The 20,795-nt window shown below is 44.5% G+C and overlaps 1 protein-coding gene across 3 annotated transcripts in view; it reads right to left on the bottom strand.

The window, feature by feature from the left end:
• Positions 1-317: 317 nt before the first annotated feature.
• Positions 318-20,795, bottom strand: part of LOC140469519 (bromodomain-containing protein 3-like) — a 45,454-nt gene continuing 24,976 nt past the window's right edge. For all 3 annotated transcript variants that reach the window (XM_072566113.1, XM_072566115.1, XM_072566114.1), the window contains 8 exons: positions 18,990-19,355; positions 17,666-17,794; positions 17,153-17,347; positions 14,588-14,802; positions 12,070-12,359; positions 10,010-10,096; positions 7,523-7,651; positions 318-1,070 (listed from right to left, as the gene is read on the bottom strand). In XM_072566113.1, coding sequence (XP_072422214.1) covers positions 943-1,070; positions 7,523-7,651; positions 10,010-10,096; positions 12,070-12,359; positions 14,588-14,802; positions 17,153-17,347; positions 17,666-17,794; positions 18,990-19,355 — 1,539 coding nt within the window. In that variant the 3' untranslated portion in view covers positions 318-942. The remainder of the gene's footprint in view (positions 1,071-7,522; positions 7,652-10,009; positions 10,097-12,069; positions 12,360-14,587; positions 14,803-17,152; positions 17,348-17,665; positions 17,795-18,989; positions 19,356-20,795) is intronic.

Genomic DNA, 20,795 nt, shown 5'->3' with positions numbered 1-20,795 from the left:
CGGGTCTCTGGTGCTGTGAGACAGCAGTGCTAACCACTGTGCCACCGTGCTGCCTGTGTGTGTGAGAGAGAGAGAGAACATGCTCACAGCAAGAGAATGGGAGAATCCGCTGAGTGTGTTTGCAGCAAGGGGGCTGGGCAGCCGACAGCCACCAGTATGTCGCTGTCTCAAAGGTGTCTGAACTTCACTCCTCATCTCGGATTAGAATACAAACAGCAGGGGGCTAACAATGGAAAAGCTCAAGATGTTCTATCTAACTTAGAGCACGAAGTGTTCCACAAATGATCCGACAATAAACAACCAGAATTCCAAGTCTCTTTTAGTACTAAGGCCAAATCCCATCCTGTTTATTTCAGAACGACCTTTGTAGAAATCAGAAGAGACTTATTCAAATCCTATAATCTAAAGTTTCAACACTTTTGTCTGTACAATTGACTCCTACTCATCCCATTCCTCCCTTCACCCTATATAGAATGTTAAAAATGCTTAAGAAACACAACAAATTGAATCTGTAAATCTCAGCACCCACAGTAACATGGGCAGTATAAACACCAAGAATCTAGCATAAGCCAGGCTACACACATGATCAGAATCCTGCCTGGCAGCTTCCTTATTGGTCCCGAGTTGATTTATTTGTCCAGGTTGTTAATAAATTAGGTATATACACATGGGTTAACATGCTTTTTCACTTGCACTCAGCCAGTCCCTGTGTGCTCGACACTGGCTACTTCCTTCAGTCAGGCGCCACACACTGCTTTTAACTGAGTGAATGATCAGCAATGTAATGTGCTTGTTAGGGTCTCTCCCATTGGGTTCATTCATCAAATCAAATCACAGCACAACTTTCAAATCTGGTGAGGTAAGGAAATTTGAACATGTGGGCCAGTAGCTGGAAGAACTCTGTGCCAAAACTATACTCTTTAAGAGCCCAGATTCAAAGGTCTATTCAGATTCACTGGTGTCTGAGGAGCTGGAGACACTGGAGCTGGTGCTGCCCGAGTCAGAAGATGAACTGCTGCTGCCACTGAGACGGGAGGGACCCCTTCCCTGCCTGAGGTTTGTCTTCTCTCCTGTAGGTTTTAGAGAAAAAAAACAATAGTTAGAGTAAAACTCATGAGGAGGATTTGACTTTAACTTCAGGATTTCTGGGTCATTGTCAATGTCAGCCCATCCCCGGCTGCTCTTCGTCACCCTGTCCTCCAACCCATATGGTGAAGGGGCTGTGCTGATGCAGTAATATTAAAAGTTCCTGGATTTTTAACTAATGACGTACAACACAAAACAAGTTAATTCAGTCTACCGTGCCACTGCAGGCTCTGTGAAACAGTTAGAAACTCATTTGAGATTGTCCCCTAACCTGCCAATGATCAAATTTCCTTTTGAAGGTCCCGTTTCACTGCCCTTTCAGGTAATGCATTCCAAATTATAGAAAACATTTTTGTCATCTCCACTCTTTAGTTCTTTTGTCAATGACCTTAAATCTATTTTTTCAGATTATCAACCTTCTAACACCACAACTTCTGAAATTAAGGTCTTCAATCTAAACTTGGGAAACTGTGAAGGTGGGAAGGACAGGTTGGCTATGGTCGATCGGGAAAATACACGAAACGATTCAATGATATACGGACAGTGGCTACGATCTGAATGGTCTATACTAGACATATATCTCTTGAATGCACAAATACCCATTGAGAAAGATGCTTCAACCTTATTTAACAAAAGTTAAAACTTACACAAGATCAAAAGAAGTGGCTCATAGGAATCATAGAGTCATAAGCTCATACAGCATAAAAATATGCCCTTTAGCCCCCTCATCAATGCCAAGAACAAACCACACTCATCCCATTTGCCTACATCCCTTGGGTGAAAATTTAGCTTCTCAGAGTCTCAACCACCTGCTCCTCACCTTAAACCTATGTTCTCTGCTCTTAAACACGTCTGCCATGCGGAAGACAATGTACCTTACCTATCCCTCAATTTGCTTACCTCAATTAGGTCCCTCTTCTACTTCAAGGAAAACAAATTCAGCAAATCCAGTCTCTCCTTATAACTGAGACTTTGCATCCCAGATTAAATCCTGGTGAATCTCCTCTGTATCCTCAGCAATGTAATCACATCCTTCCAATAGTGCAGCTATCAGCACTGCACACAATATTCCATCTGTAGCCTAATCAATGTTTTATAAAGTTGTGATTGACTTCCTTGCACCTATATTCCAAGCCCTGGCTAATGAAGGCAATCAACCTGTATGCCTTCCTCATCATCCTATCTACCTGTACTGAAGACCTTTATGGATCCATGGACTTGGACACTCCGATCCCCTTGTTCCTCAGTGCTCCTTACACACTAACCATTCAGTGTGTATTTGCTTTCTTTCGTATGATATGGAAATGCCAATGTTGGACTGGTCTAGATAAAGTTAAAAATCACACAACACCAGGTTATAGTCCAACAGGTTTATTTGGAAGTACAAGTTTCTGGAGTGCTGCTCCTTTGTCAGGCAGCTAGTCCCTCATAACGAAGGAGCAGCACTCTGAAAGTTTGTACTTACCTGCAAATAGCTGCTCCAAGTCTATGTTTGCCAGATCCTGTCTAATGATATTGAAATCAACTTTCCCCAAATTCAGACACTTAACTTCTGCATTATCCTTTTCCCTTTCCATAACAACTTTGAAACTTAGAGAGTTACGGTCAGTATCCCCAAAAATGCTTGTCCACTGACACTTCAACCACATGACAAGCTTCACCCCCTAGGATTAAAGACTAGCACTGCCCATCTCTAGGACGATCTACATAATGACACAGAAAGCTCGCCTGGGCGTACTTTAAAAATTCCAACCTGCCTTAATCCTTTCAAACTAAGACAATCGCTGTTAACATCGGCAAAGTTGAAATCCCCTACAACTGTAATCCTGTTCCACTGGTATCTCTCTGATTTGCATTTCTGTTCCTCTAACTGCTGGGAGACCTGTAATACAATCCCAGCAAAAGAAACACCCTTTTTAATTCAAAGTTCTACCCAGACAGCTTGATTTGAAGACCCTTTTAGGACAACCTCCATCGTGATTGCACTGATCATTTCCTTTCTCTATAGTGCAATGTGCCCCCGCTCTTAATGACGTTCACCTCCATCCCTGCCTCCCCCATCCTGCCTGAAACTTCAAAACTGTGAAATGCTGAGCTGCCTTTCCTTCACCCATGTCTCAGTGATTGCAACAATATCATATTCCCACATGCTGATCGATGCTGTAACTTCATCTGCCTTACCATTCAGGCTTCTTGCATTAAAATAAATACAATTTCGGTTTTCTAGTCCTCCTGTGTGCCTTACCCCACCGACATCTTCTCCATCTACTGAAATGTCCCAATACTCCTTCTATGTCTGACTGAATCTTGCTCCTGATTTTCCATCTACTGGGCCTCTCCCTCTGCCAGATCAATTTAAAACCTCCCAGCAAGTATCTTGGACCTATCCTCATTCAGGTGCAATCCATTCAGCCTGTACAGGTCCCACATACACTAGAAGCTGTCCCAATGATCCAAAAATCTAAAGCCATCCCTACTCCACTATCCCTTAGCCCCATGTTCTTTCTAACCCTATACTCATTAATACACGTCAGTGGAGTAATCCAGAGATTATAACCTTCCTCTTTAATTTACTCTCGAAATTCGTATTTCTCTTTTTACCCAAAAACAAGTGTGGTCGGCCCAATGACAGAAGCAAATTGGGAAGGCGATGGCCTTGGGGTATTATGACGAGACTATTAATCCAGAAACTCAGTTTATGTTCTGGGGACTCGGGTTCGAATCTTGCCACAGTCAGTGGTAGAATTTGAATTCAATTTAAATAAAATCCAGAATTAAGAATCTACTGATGACCTCAAAACCATTGTTGAGTACTGGAAAATCCCATCTGCTTCATTTATGTCCATCAGGGAAGGAAATTTGCCATCCTGGCCTAGATGTGACTCCAGATCCATAGCAATATGATTGACGCTCAACTGCCCTCTGAAATGATCAAGCTAGCCAGTCAGTTGTATAAACTGCAATGAAATCTCAACAAAGAAATTAAACTAGATGGATCATCTGGCATGACTTTGGCACTGGAAGCCCTATCAACCCTTCAAAGTCCTCTTCATTAACAACTGGGGCTAGTGGCAAAACTGGGAGAGGTATGTCTCACAGTTTAGTCAAGAATAGCCGGACATAGTCATATTCACAGAACCATACCTGATGTGTCTGAAACACAACCTTCTCTGTCCCTGGATTGTCCTGTGCCACCAGCAGGCCAGACCCAACAGAGGTGGTGACACAGTCAAAAGGGAGATGTCTGTGAGACCCCAACACTGAATTCAGACCCCATAAAGTCCCATGGCTCCAGCTGAAGCATGGGTGAGGAAATCTCCTGCTCAAAGGCATGTACTGTCCATCCTCAGGTGTGAATCAGTACTCCTCAACATTGAACACTTGGAGGAAACACTGAAGGTGATAAGGGCGCAAAATGTACTCTGGGTGGGAGATTTCAATCCCCATCACAAAGGGTGACTCAGCAACAGCACAACTGATTGAGCTGGTCAGGTCCTAAAGGACACAGCTGATAGACTAAGCCTGTAACAGGTGGGGAGGGAACCAAGAGGGAAAAACATACTTCTATCGTCACCAATCCACTGACTGGAGGTGTATCTGTCCATGACAGTATAGGTAAAAGTGATGACCAAAGTCCTAGTAGAGACGAAGTCCTGCCTTTACATTGTGAATAACTTCCAATGATGTTATTCGTTGAAATAATATCAACAAAAGGCACTATATATGGTGTTACATGGCATTATCGCCGTGCTAAACAGGACAGGACTCCAAAAGATTTAGCACCTCAAGACTGGACATTTATTGAGACACTGTGGGCCAACAGCAGCAGCAGAATTGTACTCCAGCATAATCTGTACCCTCCTGCATGCCAGGAGCAGCACCAGGTAGACCTGAAGGTGAGGTGTCAACCTGGTGAAGCTACCAAACAGGACGACTACATGCCAAACAGTATAAGCAGCAAGTGATAGACAGAGCAAAGCGATGGATCAGATCTCAGCTCTGCAGTCATGCCATCTCCAGTTGTAAATAGTGATGGACAATTAAACAATTCACTGGAGGCGACTCCCAATATCCCCATCCTCAATAAAGGAAGAACCCAGCACATCAGTTCAAACAATAAGGCTAAAGAATTCACAGGAATCTTCAGCCAGACATGTCGAGTGGATGATCCATCTTGGCCTCCTCTAGCAGTCTCCACCATCATGGATACCAGTCTTCAGCCCAATTCAATTTGCTCCACGTGATATCAAGAAACAGTTGGAGATACCGGATACTCCAAACGCTGTAGGGCCCTGACAACATTCTGGCAATAGTACTCAAGACTTGTGCTCCAGAATTTGTCGCTCCCCTAGACGGGCTCTTCCAATACAGTTAGAACACTGGTATCTATCCGACAAAGTGGAAAATTGCCCAGGTATGTCCTCTATATTAAAAATCCATTCCGTCCAATTACCACCCCATAGTCTACTCTCAATCATCAGTAAAGTGATGGAAGGGGTCATCAACAGTGCTAACAAGCAGCATCTGTTCAGTGACACCCAGTTTGGGTTCTCCCAGGGCCACTCAGCTCCTGACCTTATTACAGCCTGATTCAAACATGACCAGAGCTGAATTCCAGAGGGATGGGGAGACTGAGTCTTTGACATCAAAGCTATATTTGACAGAGTGTAATATCAGAGAGCCCTAGCAAAACTGGAATCAATGAATATCAAGAGAAAACTCTCTGCTGGTTGGAATCATACCTGGCTCACAGGAAGATGGTTTTGGTTGTTGGAGGTCAGTTATCTCAGCTCCAGGACATTGCTGCAGGAGTTTCTCAGGGTAGTGTCCTCGGCCCAACCATCTTTAGCTACTTCACCAATGACCTTTCCTCCATCATAAGGTCAGAAATCGAGATTCACAGAATCACAGAAGCCCTACAGTGTGGAAGCAGGCCATACGGCCCATCCAGTCCATGTCAACCCTCCGAACAGCAGCCCATGCAGTCCCAGACCCAATCCCCGACACAATCCCTTGAGCCCTGCATTTCCCAAAGCTAATCCAACGAGTCTGTGCATCTCTGAACACTATGGGCAATTTAGCATGGCCAGCTCACCTAACCTGCACATCTCTGTACTGTGGGAGGAAACTGGAGCACCCGGACAAAACCCAAATTGACACGGGGAGAATGTGCAAACTCCACACAGACAGTCGCCCAAGGGTGGAATCAAACTCAGGTCCCTGGCGCTGGGGGGCATCAGTGCTAATCACTGAGCCACCGTGCAACCCTAAATTTTGGCCAATGACTGCACAATGTTCAGCAACATTCACGACTCCTCTGATACTAAAACAGTCCATGTTCAGGTGGAACAAGATCTGGGCAATACCCAGGTTTCAGCTGACAAGTGGCAAATAATATTTGCAGCATACAAACGTTAGGCTATGGCCAGTTCCAATAAAGACACAACCTAACCACTATACCTTGACATTCAATCATGGTAAGTTATCCTCCAAGCCACTCAACCTCCTGAAATTCCCTCCCTAAAGGCATTGGGGGGTCAACCCACAGCAAGTGGATTGTAGCGTTTCAAGAAGGCAGCTCATTACCAGCGTCTCAAGGGCAACAAATTCATGCTGGCCACCCAGTGACACCTCAGTTCCCCTCATGAATAAAAAATAATTGTATTCTAGCAACAGAGAACAAAAAAACTAATAAAGAGAGAGAAGAGAGAATAAGCAAGCAAGCTATATAGGAAAAAAGGTACAAAAATAGAAATTACTGAATTTGTTCAGGACTGTGAAGAGAAAGCCGTGTTAACATTTCGGGTCGAGTGACCAGCAGAGGCTGTATAGGTGATCAGACTACACAGGTGGGGAGAATGCAAATGGAAAACAGGAGCATGTTCTGCTTTAAATTTCTCCCTCAGCTTCTGCTCCTGAGCTTCAGCTACCTGCTCCCAACCCAGTGCTCGAGTCTGGCCACTAGAGTCTGTGCATGAGTTGTCTGGCAAGACACATTCTGACCCAATTACTCCTAAGCCTCACTCCACAGCCTTTGCCCAAGAAACAGCAATTGGAGAATCCAGTCCGTGTGTCTCAAGCTCAAAAACGTGAAAACTCTGCCATGCTACTAGAATGATAAGAAACAGAAGGTCATTCAGTCATTTAAGTTAGCTGAAAGGTTTCATCCCATTCAACCACAGAATCATGGAGATGTACGACACTGAAACAAACCCTTCAGTCCAACCCGTCCATGCTGACCAGCCATCTTAAATTAATCTAATCCTGTTTGCCAGCACTTAGCCTATTACCGTCGCCATCGTGTATCAGTTAAACATGATTGGATTTACTCCATCTTCACAGCTTTGTTCGATATCATCGGATTGCTTTTATGGCACAGATCCTTACCAAGGTTACGGGTGCAAGAGTCCATCCACAACTGGAGGGGAGCATTTACCTTTCTTGTTGGGTTTCTTTCTATGATTAAGATGTCCACTCATGTCCTGTAAACGTTTCTCCAGCTCTGTCTTCTTCTCCAGAGTAAGATCCTCCTTCGCTTTCCCAATCGGTTTCTTTGAAGGTGTAGCTAAGTCACACAGATAAATCACAAACCAATAACAATTCAAAATCAGATCAGTGCCAGAAAATTGAACAGTAGATAATAGGTGCAGGAGTAGGCCATTCTGCCCTTCGAGCCTGCACCACCATTCAATATGATCATGACTGATCATCCTTAATCAGTATCCTGTTCCTGCCTTATCTCCATAACCCTTGATTCCACTATCCTTGAGAACTCTATCCAACTCTTTTTTTAAATGAATCCAGAGACTGGGCCTCCACTGCCCTCGGGGGCAGAGCATTCCACACAGCCACCACTCTCTGGGTGAAGAAGTTTCTCCTCATCTCTGTCCTAAATGGTCTACCCCGTATTTTTAAGCTGTGTCCTCTGGTTCGGCACTCACCCATCAGCGGAAACATGTTCCTGCCTCCAGAGTGTCCAATCCTTTAATAATCTTATATGTCTCAATCAGATCCCCTCTCAGTCTTCTAAACTGAAGGGTATACAAGCCCAGTCGCTCCAGTCTTTCAGTGTAAGGTAGTCCCGCCATTCCAGGAATTGACCTCGTGAACTTACACTGCACTCCCTCAATAGCCAGAATGTCTTTCCTCAAATTTGGAGACCAGAACTGCACACAATACTCCAGGTGTGGTCTCACCAGGGCCCTGTACAGTTGCAGAAGAACCTCTTCGCTTCTATACTCAATCCCTCTTGTTATGAAGGCCAGCATGCTATTAGCCTTCTTCACTACCTGCTGTACCTGCATGCTTACCTTCAGCAAAGGCAGAAGCTCATGTGTGAGAGTGCAGCACACAATCCACACTAACACACAGTTGCACTGCACTGTCAGAGGGTCAGCACTATTGGAGCGCCGCACTGCCTGAGGGTCAGTGCCGAGGGAGTGCCGCACTGCCTGAGGGTCAGTGCCAAGGGAGCGCCACACTGCCTGAGGGTCAGTGCCGAGGGAGTGCTGCACTGCCTGATACAGAGGGCATAGGGATTGTGGTCATGGCTTGCAGCTTTTGAGATCGAATCACAGCATGGCAAATTTTTGAAAAGCAATTCTATTTTCAAGAGCCAAGAAAAAGTACAATCAAGTCACTCCACAATGCACACACAGATGTGAAAATCACTGTCAAAGTACCTACTGGGATAACTGGGACCACAAGGCAACAACAAATATCCACATTTTATAATAAACAGAATCATAAAATGTATGAGTTATACACATAGAGGCCAATACTATGGAATAAATGTTGCAACAAATGGACTGAAAGGGGAGGGGACAAATGAGAACAAGGCCTGGCCCAAATTGAAAACTAGTTATTCTCACTTCCACTTAGAACTTGCTCAGTGTATGTCAGACCCTGTACCTCAGATTAGAGTCAGTGTGTGGGGGAGCCAAACCCCAGTGAGATTGTGTACGTGGGGAACCTATATCCAAGCAACAGTCACTATGTAATACAGGACAAAATATTTGATTTACATCAACGCTGGTGCATCTTTTTGATAAAGTGTGTAAAATAAACAAAATATTCTGAGAAAAGAGACACATGATGTCAAGTTTTTCAGATTGTTTTACAGGCTGATGGAGTCAATACACTAAGATAGGAAGCACAGCAGCCAATTTGCACACATCAACATCTCAAACAACACTGTGGAAAGGGCCACATGTGCAGGGCCATCCTTCAACAGATACTCAGAGACAGGGCCATGCTTCCTCGGCGCTGACATTCAGGCAGCATGGCCCTCCCTCGGTGCTGACCATCAGACGGCGCGGCACTACCTCAGCACTGACCCTCTGACGGCGTGGCGCTCCCTCGGCGCTGACCCTCCTAAGGTGCAGCACTCCCTTAGCGCTGACCCTACGGCACTCCCTCAGCACTGACCTTCCAACAGTGCGGCGCTCCCTCAGTGCCGACCCTCCGACAGTGCAGTGCTCCCTCAGCAATTCAACTAGTATCAGCCTAGATTTTACACTAAGATCTCTGGTTGGGAGCTTGAACCCAGCACTTGCTATCTCGGATGAAGATGTTACCAACTGAGCCAGGACTAACACCTGAACACTGGTCACAAGACATTCAGCTTTTAATTACTTATCAGGATGGCATATATCCAAGAGTGCTCATTGTTTGCTTGGTTCTGGTCCCATTCCTTGGCATGGAGGGAACTCCATTGTGTGTCACCATTCAGACTGGGATGGAAGTTAGATCAGCCCATCGGTTATTCAAAAGAATGATTAACAATTCACCATTTGACCAGCTGAACACAAGTGATTTTTTGAGGTTCATGAAAATGCTCAACATCAATCTGAGCAAACTGGTTGAATTATATTTGTGGGAAGTTACGAGGTGAACAGTAGGTAACCCAAATCTCATAGTATACCTGGTAATGGGGGTCGGTTACTGCTGGAATCCCACAGAGTGTGCTGGTCTTCACCATCTCTACCACTGAACATGTCAGGCGATGTGTCTGAAAATGTGTTTGAAACAAAGATCATGACAGAAATAAGATTACAAGCAGTTCCAGATGCAAAGGCGAATTGACCCACACCTCTCAGCTGCCAAGATAGCATAACGTGACACACATACAACTGGTGCATGCTCCTATCATTTCCCTTCCGAGGTGTTTGTTGCAGATAGTTTTGTTCGATTCCAGTGATGTCTGAAGAAGGATACCCAGGTTCCTTTGGGATATTGACACTTCCCAAACCTTCACCAGTTTAAACATACCCTGCAGCTCCTTCATCCCACCAAAGTTGTTAACCCCACAAACGTATCCACATTATGTACACGCTCCATGCTCTTTCCTACTTACTCAGACTTTAAATCCCTTAAAATGCCTTTGTATCCTCCTCAAAACTCACATTCCCACCAAGGTTTGTATCCTCCACAAATTTGGAAATTTCACAACAGGCCCCCTTCCAGATCTCAGACATGGCCCCACCCACTTCCCCCCCCCACCCAGGTCTCAGATACAGCTTGTGAACAGCTGGGTCCCATGACCTCAGCCTCTCAATACCACACAGCTCACAGTCTGCAAACCATTTCTCCCTGCTTGGTTTCCTGCAAGTTAACCAATCCTCAATCCATGCCAGCGTATTACCCTCAATCCGAAACACTTTCATGTTGTTTATGAACCCCCTTCGTAGGACTTTGTCAAAATCCCTCTGAAAATCTAAATGCACCACATCTACTGTGACACCTTTATCAACTCTGCTAGAAACACCCTCTGAACATACCAGTTTGTCAAGAAGAGTCTCCTTCATGAACCCATGCTGACCCTTCCCAATCAGACAATTATTTTCTAAGTTTTAAATATCCAGTAATCAACACTTCTGTAATAGATCCTACTATTTTTCCTGCTCCTGACATCTGGCTAACTGTAGTTCCTGTTTTCTCTTTCTCCAATCTTAAACAGTGCGGTTCCATTTACAACATTCCAATCTGCAGGCCGTGTTGCAGCATTAATTGATGGTCACCATTGTAACCACTAACTTCCGCCATCTCTTCCAACTCTCTCAGGTGATGGTCATTGGGGATTTGTCACCTTCCAGTCTCAAACATTTCTCCATTATGGAGATTAATTTCAGGCACGTTTCTTCCTCTGTGGACAGAGAGGCAAAGCACTGTTTTAAAAACCAACCACACTGCTTTAGACCTGGATACAAGACCAGGTAAGGACAGCAGAATTTCTTCCCTAAATGGTATGAATTTACAACGAGCAATGATAGCTTCGTGGTCACCGTTACTGAGACGGAATTTCAATTCCAGATTTTACTAAATGGTATTTAAATCCCACCAGCTACCATGACAGATTTGAACCCATGTTCCAACCGTAGTCACCTGGGCTACTGGATTACCAGGCCAGTCACTTTAACATGACTCTACCATCTCTCCCAGTTACCGTGTACTTGTCTTGTAACTACTGTGGGAGAGAAGAGGAAAACCAGAGCTGCCTGGGCTATAAGTGAACAGAATGTGATGACCATCACTTATCAAGAATGGGTAACACTTAGACAATGGTGATGGGTGAAGCTCAACAATTTCCTTCTGGAAGTGTATCCCTTTCAGAAGAGATGACAGAATAAGTGAAAGTCAGAACCAAGTAAGCTAAACACACAGGGTAAAAACAATGACTGCAGATGCTGGAAACCAGATTCTGGATTAGTGGTGCTGGAATAGCACAGCAGTTCAGGCAGCATCCAAGGAGCAGTAAAATCGACATTTCGGGCAAAAGCCCTTCATCAGGAATAAAGGCATTGAGCCTGAGGAGCAGTCGATTTTACTGCTGCCTGGACTGCTGTGCTCTTCCAGCACCACTAATCCAGAAGCTAAACACACAGTAAACCGTAATTTTACAAGTTTCAAACACAACATGTGGATTGCAAAGGTACATATCCCCAACATGCATAACATTTGTGTTGTATTATAAGCCTCACTTACTATGTGACTTTCTTTGCTTTCTCTGTAAGCAGGATTTGACGTATCGTTCCAGCTCTCGGAGAGTTGTGGGCTTCAGTGTTTCAAAGTCTATTTCAATCTCATCAGGGTTGGAGTCCCTGAGAGAAGGCTCCCTCGACTGAATGATATGCACCACCCGACCCAGTTTTTCACCGGGAAGTTTGTTGATGTCGAGACTCAGCTGACGCTTCTCATCATATGACATTGGCTGAGCTTCCTCTTCCTCTTGGGAGTCATAAAGCAGGGGTAGCTTTGTAGCTTGCTTCAGGGATCTAACAAAAAAGGAAGTAACAGAAATATTCCATGCCAAAGGAAGAAGAGCATTCAAAGAGCAACACCTCATATCCTCAGGATGTTTGATTATACCTATCAAAAAGGTTACTTTGGGAATACAGTCACTGCAAACTATTCATTACAGTTTAGGGGTAGAGCTAAAGGAATGGTAAGGGTTGGCAGATCAGGGAATGGCAAGGGATATCAACGATGGAACATGGAATTTTGGCTGGGGCAAAAGAGTTGGAGCGATAGGAAGGACAAAAAATAAGCAAGCTAAGAGTAAAAGGTAAAGTCCCACTGGCTCTTGAGGTGTGTAATGACATCGCTGAACAGGTTGATTAGAAAATGTTAAACAAAAAAGTTAAGTCAAGCATTTTATCCTTGGAGGGAGCAGCTGAATTATGTTTGAATGTCACAGGAAATGAGCTGGTCAACTATGAGAGGTCTGGAGAATTTCTGATAGAACAGATGAAAGGTTACAGGTCGATGGCAGGATGGAGAGATGAGAGGTTGATCTAATAAGGACAGATTTTCTGGGATTAATGAGCATCTTCAGTTTGAGTAAATGTGTTGAAAATATATCTGACGACTCAGTGGCCATGATCATAGAGAAACCTGCCACTCCAGTTTGTTCCTGTCATCATTTGCCTCTCCCCTTCATCAAAATCTGCTTCAGATCTTCCAACTCTCTTCCACACACCTCTTTTCCCAACAGCCCTGCCAAATTTCTTCACTTCCCATGTATATTTAATTTCCCTTTGTAAATTCTGTTGAATCTTTTTCCCCATTCCAAATTACAACTTATTGCAATCTTTACACAGGTTCTTTGGCAGTTATTTTAAAAGGGTATTGAGGCTACTGAACAATCGATGATGGAAACAGCTTTTCCATATTGGGCTGACACAATTCTCTTATGATTCCGAACACTTCCATTAAATCTCTCCTTCATGTTCCAAGTCATGCGATCTAGGGAAAGTTCCATGCTGGCTGCCCATATAGCAGTCCTATTTCCCTGAAGAGTCATACTGGACTCCAAACGTCAACTCCATTTCTTTCTTCACTGGTGCTGCCAGACCTGCGGAGTTCTCCCGCACTTTGTTTTTATTTCAGATTTCCAGCATCCACAGAATTTTGCTTTTTAGTCCCAATCTCCCCATAGCCATGAAAGTTTACTTCACTCAACTTCTTGTCACATTTCCTTTTGAAATTATTTATTGTCTCTACCTCTACCATTCTAATGGGCAGTGAATTCCAGGTCATGGGCAATCACTGAAAGTTCTACACAATCTCCAACAATGACCCCAGACCTTAATCCCGTATCCCCTCGTCCCTGTATCATCAGCTAACATCTCTACCAACCTCATCTAAATCTGCCTTGATCTTGTACACATCTATCCAATCTCTTCTCAATTACCTTCTTCCCAAGGAGAACACCACCAGGTTCTCCACCCTAACCTGGTCGCTGAAACTCCTCATCCCTGGAACCATTCTGGTGAATCTCCTCGACATACTCACAAAAGATTCTCATTTACGTCCTAAGGCATGGTGACCAGAATCAGATGTAATGCTCTAATTGTGACTGAACTGGAAGTTTGTAAACGTTCAGCATCACTTCCTCACTTTTGCAGTCAACGTCAGTAATTATGAAGCTAAGGATCCCACAAATGCTTTACTAAACACTCTCTCAAGATATCCAATCACCTTCAAAGATCAATGCACATGCTCGCCCAGGTCCTCATTTTTCACACTCTTCAACAATGTGCCATTAAATTCTATTTTGCCTCCTTCTTCTAATAAAATGCATCAGCTCACATTTCTCTCTATTAAATTCCATCAGCTATTAGTCTACCCATTCTGCTAGTCAACCTACATCCAGTTTAAGTCACGTGGTATCATCCTCACTGTTGCAACTTCACATTTGGGTCCATCTGTAAATTTCAAAATTTTACACTGAATTCCAATATCCAAAATAATTTATACACATCTTAAAAATGTTCCAATAAATCCCCTATGTGCCACCTCCTGAAACTTGAGAGTCTTCCTAAACATGTAGTGTCCAGACTGAACACACAAGTCCAGATGGGACGATGTCTTACCAAGATGTCTAAAGTGTTTAGGGCCTTGTTTTTGCAGTCTATGTTTCTGTGAACAGATCCACCATGCCTGCAATTCATATTACTATCTAGAGAATCACTGCTGCTCCAGCAGTTTCTGGGTGTCGCACCTGGTCAGTGAGTTTGCACTGCCGGGCTTCTTGCTGCTGTGTTTCTTGCACTGTGCTTGCTTGGTCGCCTGAGAGGTCTTGAACTTCTTGTCCTCCTCCTCCACTTTCACTTTGTGTTTCTCCTTCTTTTTTTTCTCCTTTTTCTCTTTCTTCTTCTTTGGTTTGCTGACAGGAGCCTGGGATAGAGCTGCCAGCTGCTCGTGAACAGCTTTCAGCTGAGGGGACAAGTACAATTAAAATCAAGATTCTCTTCAATGTTCAAGAAAACGTGGTAACTCTTACACTGGTGCTGATTTTTAGCCAGCCCATTGTCAGGTGCCAAAACGTACAACTGCAACTCCAGGTGTAAGTGGTGTACGGTACACAGGCCTCAGAGCCAGATTGTGGTTCAAGTCCCACTCCAGTGTCCTGCCCAAGTGTCAGTGCAGAGGGAGAGCTGCCCTGCCCGAGGGTCAGCACAAGGAGCAACCCACCCGATGGTCAACATAGAGGGAATGCTGGACTATTGAAAATACCCACTTTTAGACTGTACATTATATAAGATCATATCTGTTTACTCCACTGGGCTGAAGGATTCTACAGGGCTAATATGTCTCGTACTATTTCACTGATGCACAGGGATTTCTTTTAAATTCAGTCATGGAATGTGGGTGTCACTGGTCAGGCCAGCAGTTATTGCCCATCCCGAATTGTCCAGACGTCAGTTATTAGTCAACTACACTGCTAGAGTCACATGAGGGCCATACTACGTAAGGTTGGGTTTCCTTCCAAGAGGACATGAATGAATCAGATGGATAAACTCCATGGAATGTTGGGATCAATATTTATCCCTTAATCAACTTCATCGGATTATTGGCACTCTGCTGCCATATTTCTGTGCTCACAGCAGTGACTAACATTCACATGTAAGCTAGCTGCAAAGTATTTTGGATATCTCTCACATCCTGAATGGGGAACTATAAAGATGGCAATGCCATTGCAAGATGCAGCAATAACTGTCGGACAGTGTCGCATTTTAAACAGTCTTCTCTTTCACAAAGCCAAGGGCACTCCTACTAGAACTGAGATTTCAAAAATCTTATTTTCTCGTGAAAGGCACACTAACTCTGTGACTTTGGTGTTCTCCTCTGCTTTAATAATAGTCAGGAATGCCTTCCATTTCGATGGTTAAGATGTCATGAGCATAGAAATGCTTTTGCCTCTGAAATCTCAGTCCACTTAAGCCTAGTGAATCATGACCACAGATATTCTGTGATGAAATGGATGCAACAGCACATGCACAAAAAAATCACGATAGTGTTGGAAACATACACTCAAGTACGAACACTCCCCAATATCTATTTCCATAGGGGGTCAATGTGCGTGGCAGCCGTACCCCAATGAGAGTCAGTGTGTGTGAGAGCTGTATCCCAGTGAGGGTAAGTGTGTGTGGGAGCCGTACCCTAGTGAGAGTCAGCGCGTGTGGGAGCCGTACCCCAGTGAGAGTCAGCGCGTGTGGGAGCCGTACCCCAGTGAGAGTCAGTGCGTGTGGGAGCCGTACCCCAGTGAGAGTCAGTGCGTGTGGGAGCTGTACTCCAGTGAGAGTCAGTGCGCGTGGGAGCCGTACCCCAGTGAGAGTCAGTGCGTGTTTGCTAACACTGGAGTGCCGTTCATCAAAGGTCCAAAGTCACCTATTTCACCTAAGAATGCTGCCTATCACTACAGTTAGTATAAAAAAACCCTTGTGGTAACCATCCAATCAGTATGAAAATATAATAACATTGATCTAAAGAATAATATTCAGTTATTCTATTGTTAAGTGAAGTGAAGACATAGAATGAGGCCAAGACCGTCATTTATTATCCTTCTGTGCTTGTTGAGCTTCAGTCGGTGGTGAGTTTCGCTGTTTTGTTGGATCCGTTCAGAAGATTGTGAAAACTCACATCTACATTGAAGGGGGAGCATTTGGACTCTCACCCAAGGCAGACTATGGAACAATGGCAGATTTCATTCCTGAAAGGACAAGAGTGAACCAGACAGATTTCACGGTTGTCTCAGAGGAACACTGTCACCGTTATTGATACCAGCTTTTTATTCCCAATTTAGTTAATTAACAAAATTTAAATTGTTCAGATGCGGAAATAGGATCTGAACTAATATTGCTTGATCATTAGTCCAGTCCTCTTCGTTACCCATTCACTAAACCACTATCCAGACTGCAAACACACTTGCTGAGACACTCTTGTGCGACCCATGAGACTCTGAACCTGACAATCCTTGGAGGTCAAAATGTGTTGTGCTGGAAAAGCACAGCTAGACAGGCAGCATCTGAGGAGCAGGAGAATCGATGTTTCGAGCATAAGACACTCATCAGGATAGAGGGCTTATTCTCAAAACGTTGATGCTCCTGCTCCTCAGATGCTGCCTGACTGAATGTTCTGTATTCATATACAGAATGCTAACAGGACAATGACCAGTGCAGCTACAACAAGTGGGCATGCACAATGATTAAAAGCAAGCATAATGTTAAGGTACTGTACTGATATCTACCATGGTCCTCTGAGAGGAAGGGTTGCCAACACCCACCTGCTCCTGCAGTTCTGCCAATCGATTCGCTCTCTCCTCTTCCGAATCCGAGCTATTGGAATTGGATGAGGAATCGTGGCTGCTGTCACTCGACAACACTTTGGGCTTGGAGACGATTGGGAGAGGCAGGGGAGGGGGCAGGGAGATGTCAGCAGGCTCATCCGGCATCTTTGCAAACCGCATTTCAAAAACATCCTAACATGGAATAAAACAAGTCAGTGTTAAACCATGGTGCAGACCAGGATCCCATAGAGGGGTCGGGCTCGTGGGGACAGTCACGGACCGGGGTCACAGACCAGGGTCGCGGGGACAGTCACGGACCGGGGTCACAGACCAGGGTCGCGGGGACAGTCACGGACCGGGGTCACAGACCAGGGTCGCGGGGACAGTCACGGACCGGGGCCGGGGTCACGGTGATAGTCACGGACCGGGGCCAGGGTCATGGTGATAGTCACGGACCGGGGCCAGGGTCATGGCGCAGTCAGTGTGCAATGTAGTTGCATGCCTCTTTACCTGCAGTTTCCTGGCCATTGCCACCACTTCATGATCTGGAGGGTTGTATTTGTAACAGTTGGAAAACATTAACCGGATATCTGCAGCAAATCCCTGGGGGTCCTGATAATCACGACTGTCCATCTTTTTCTGCAAAAGCAGAGGACAATCAGGATCACGTACCGCCAACAGTTTATTCCAGAACCAAGGCACAAACACCCTGCCACAATGCACATCAAACACACACACTCACGTGCATGGCAGCTCCTCATCAAATCAAGTAAAGGAAAAATAACAAGTAACAAAGTCAAATAAATCGCTATCAACCTTAGTTTTGGAATTTTCAACAGACGACATAACTCAGCAGAGTTCTGATGGAATAGTTCCGCTGGGATTTGTGAAATGAAAGTGCTTCCTCAGAATTCTCCAACAGTCCTACCAGTGAGAGACAGCCTGGAGTTTTTTGGCCACATCCTTCAAGTGGGACTTTGACGTTTTGACTCTCAATCGTTGTTATGCACTGACCTTACAGCCAAGCTATTTCATAGGGCGAGATGAAGATGGAGAGAAGCTGTTCTTGCATACCAAATTTCTAGGGGGCTTGTAGTAGGTGAGGTCTCAAGGCTGGTTCATTCAATATATTCACGTTTGACAGAAACAGTTTTTCGATCAGTCAGGGAATGCGTTTTTTTGGAAAAAGCAGGAAAGTAAAGTTGAGGATGATCAGGTTAGCGATGATCACTGTCTGGTGGAGCAGACTCAATGGGTTTAATGACATTATAGTCTAATGTTTACTTGAAAATCCAGTGCAAGCATGGATGGGTCAAACAGCCTCCACCTGAATCCTAAGTCTTGAGATTCTACAATTTCTTCACCCCAGTGCTATGTGCACGCACACATGGGTGTAGGGGTGGGCATGTAGATGAGCTCATTCTGTGCAAGTTGGATGCCTCATTTCATACAAGACAGTGACTACACTTCAAACTGTCTTTGTATAAAGTACTCTCAGCAAAGTCCCAGGACTGTGAGAGAAACGCACATCCTTTCTTGTTAACTCCTCCCACCCTAAGGCATGAGAACATATTGCTGCTCTTGGAATACATTTCAACCCGAAGGTTGATGGGCTATGGAGCTTACAATTGGATTTGATTTGCCTTCCTATCTTTCCGGACCAAAGCAAACCCAGAACCAATCCTCAAAACCTCACTAAGCAACAGTACAAAAATCTGAAAATAAGCGCAACACAGTGATGGAGACCGGAGCTTGAATCCCAAATTCTAGACTGCCTCTGTTCAATAACGATCACAGTTGCCTCTCTGTTAGGGCACAGGAGAAGCTAACGTACTTTAACACTGCTGAGATCCATTGGGTGCTTAATGATTTCATGATAATCGTGCAGTTCCAAGGCCTCAGCATCGACAGGTTTGTAGAAAGGCCACGCATAGGCTGCATGTTTCTTGGATAGCAGCTCCTTCAGGATGCTGTCACAGTGCCTGAGGTGTTCCGTCAGTTTCCCCTTCTTCCCCACGGATGGCTGGAGTTCCACCTCCTCCACTTCCTTCCTTGTTTGTTTGGTGAGACACTCACTCTCCCGTCGGGATGCCAGCTTGGAAGGTTTGGGTTCTGCAGAGGCTGCAGGAGGGGACTTACTCGCAGCCATGGCACACGTGCTGGGAGTTGTAGTGTCTGCTTTCCGTTTCACACCCTTTTTCTAAAACAAGGGAACAAAAGGTTTTTAGGAATTTAGAACAAACAGGAGGAAGGCATTCTCTTGAACTCACTCCATCATTCAATGATATCCAGGACCAATTTTCTACTTCAATATTACTTTCCTGAGATAGGTCAGGGTTAATCCCTAACACTTCCGGTATACCTTGATGTTTTTAATATGTAGAAATTTATCAATATCAAACTTCAACATTCTCAATGACCGATGTGCTTACCACCCTCTGTGGCAGCAAATCCAAATACTCACCTGATCCTCACTCCTCTGACTGAAGAGATTTTCCCTCATCTCAACCCTACATTGCATGTTGCTAATTCTGAGATCATGTACCCTATTCTTGAATTCCACCCACACACCCTCTCTCCCACCTAAAATAAATGCCAGGGGACATCCTTCCTGGATGTACCCTGACAGGCCCAGTAATAATACAACCTAGAACAGTACAGTGCAGCACTGGAACAGGCCCTTCAGCCCACCACATCTGTGCCAACCATGATTTAATCTGTGTGCACATGGTCCATATCTCTCTATTCCTTGTCCATTCTTGTGTCTGTTCAAACATCTCTTAGATGTTACTCTCGTATCCTCCTCTGCCACCTTCTCTGACAGCACATTCCAGGCACTTCCCTGCTGAACAGCGATGTATTTCTCTGGGGCAGCTCTCTCTTTCTAGAGTTATGGAGACCAAAACTGCACGCAATGTTCCAGTTGTGATCTCACAAAACTTAATTTCATTGAAGAAAGACATCTTTATTCTTGTCTCAAACCCTCTTGTACAGAAGGCCAACACACCATTTGTCTCAATTGTTTGCTGCATCTGCATGTTAATGCTCAGTGACTTGTGTACAAGGACCCAATCCATCACAGCTTTGAAGTCCCAACCTATCACCACTTAAGAGATACTCTGTATTTCTGTTTATTCTACCACCGGGGAAAACCTCACAACTCTTTCATATACTGTATTCCATCTGCCACATTTCGGACCACTCAGTTAGCCAAATCCCCTTGAAGCACTGTTCCACCTTCTGCGTTTTGCAAACTTGGAAATTCTCACTGGACTTGAAACTTAACTTGATTTTTCTCTCCACAGATGCTGCTCAGACCTACTGATTTTCTTTAGCATTCTGTTTGTGTCCACAAGCTTCATTGCCTTCGTTTTCATTTCAATACTATGCTGAACCTGAACACTCACCAGCTCGATATGTTCAACACTTGATGCTGTTTAGTGTTTACTTGATTCCTTCATAGAATTCGATCTAATTACCATATCACCGTTCCCCTCCAATGTCTCTGACAGGCTTGTGTGCCAAGGTGCCATGGGCCACTCTTGATAGGACTATAAATGGTCTTTATCATTATTCTCATATGTAGTAAATACACTGTTCCAATTGAATGGGATCAGTTTGTGGTTCAACATTTTCCCTC

The sequence above is a fragment of the Chiloscyllium punctatum genome, chromosome 49, assembly GCF_047496795.1.
Source record: "Chiloscyllium punctatum isolate Juve2018m chromosome 49, sChiPun1.3, whole genome shotgun sequence".
NCBI lineage: Eukaryota > Metazoa > Chordata > Chondrichthyes > Orectolobiformes > Hemiscylliidae > Chiloscyllium > Chiloscyllium punctatum.
The sequence above is the reverse complement of the archived record's forward strand: the minus strand, read 5'-3'. Positions and strand labels throughout refer to the sequence as shown.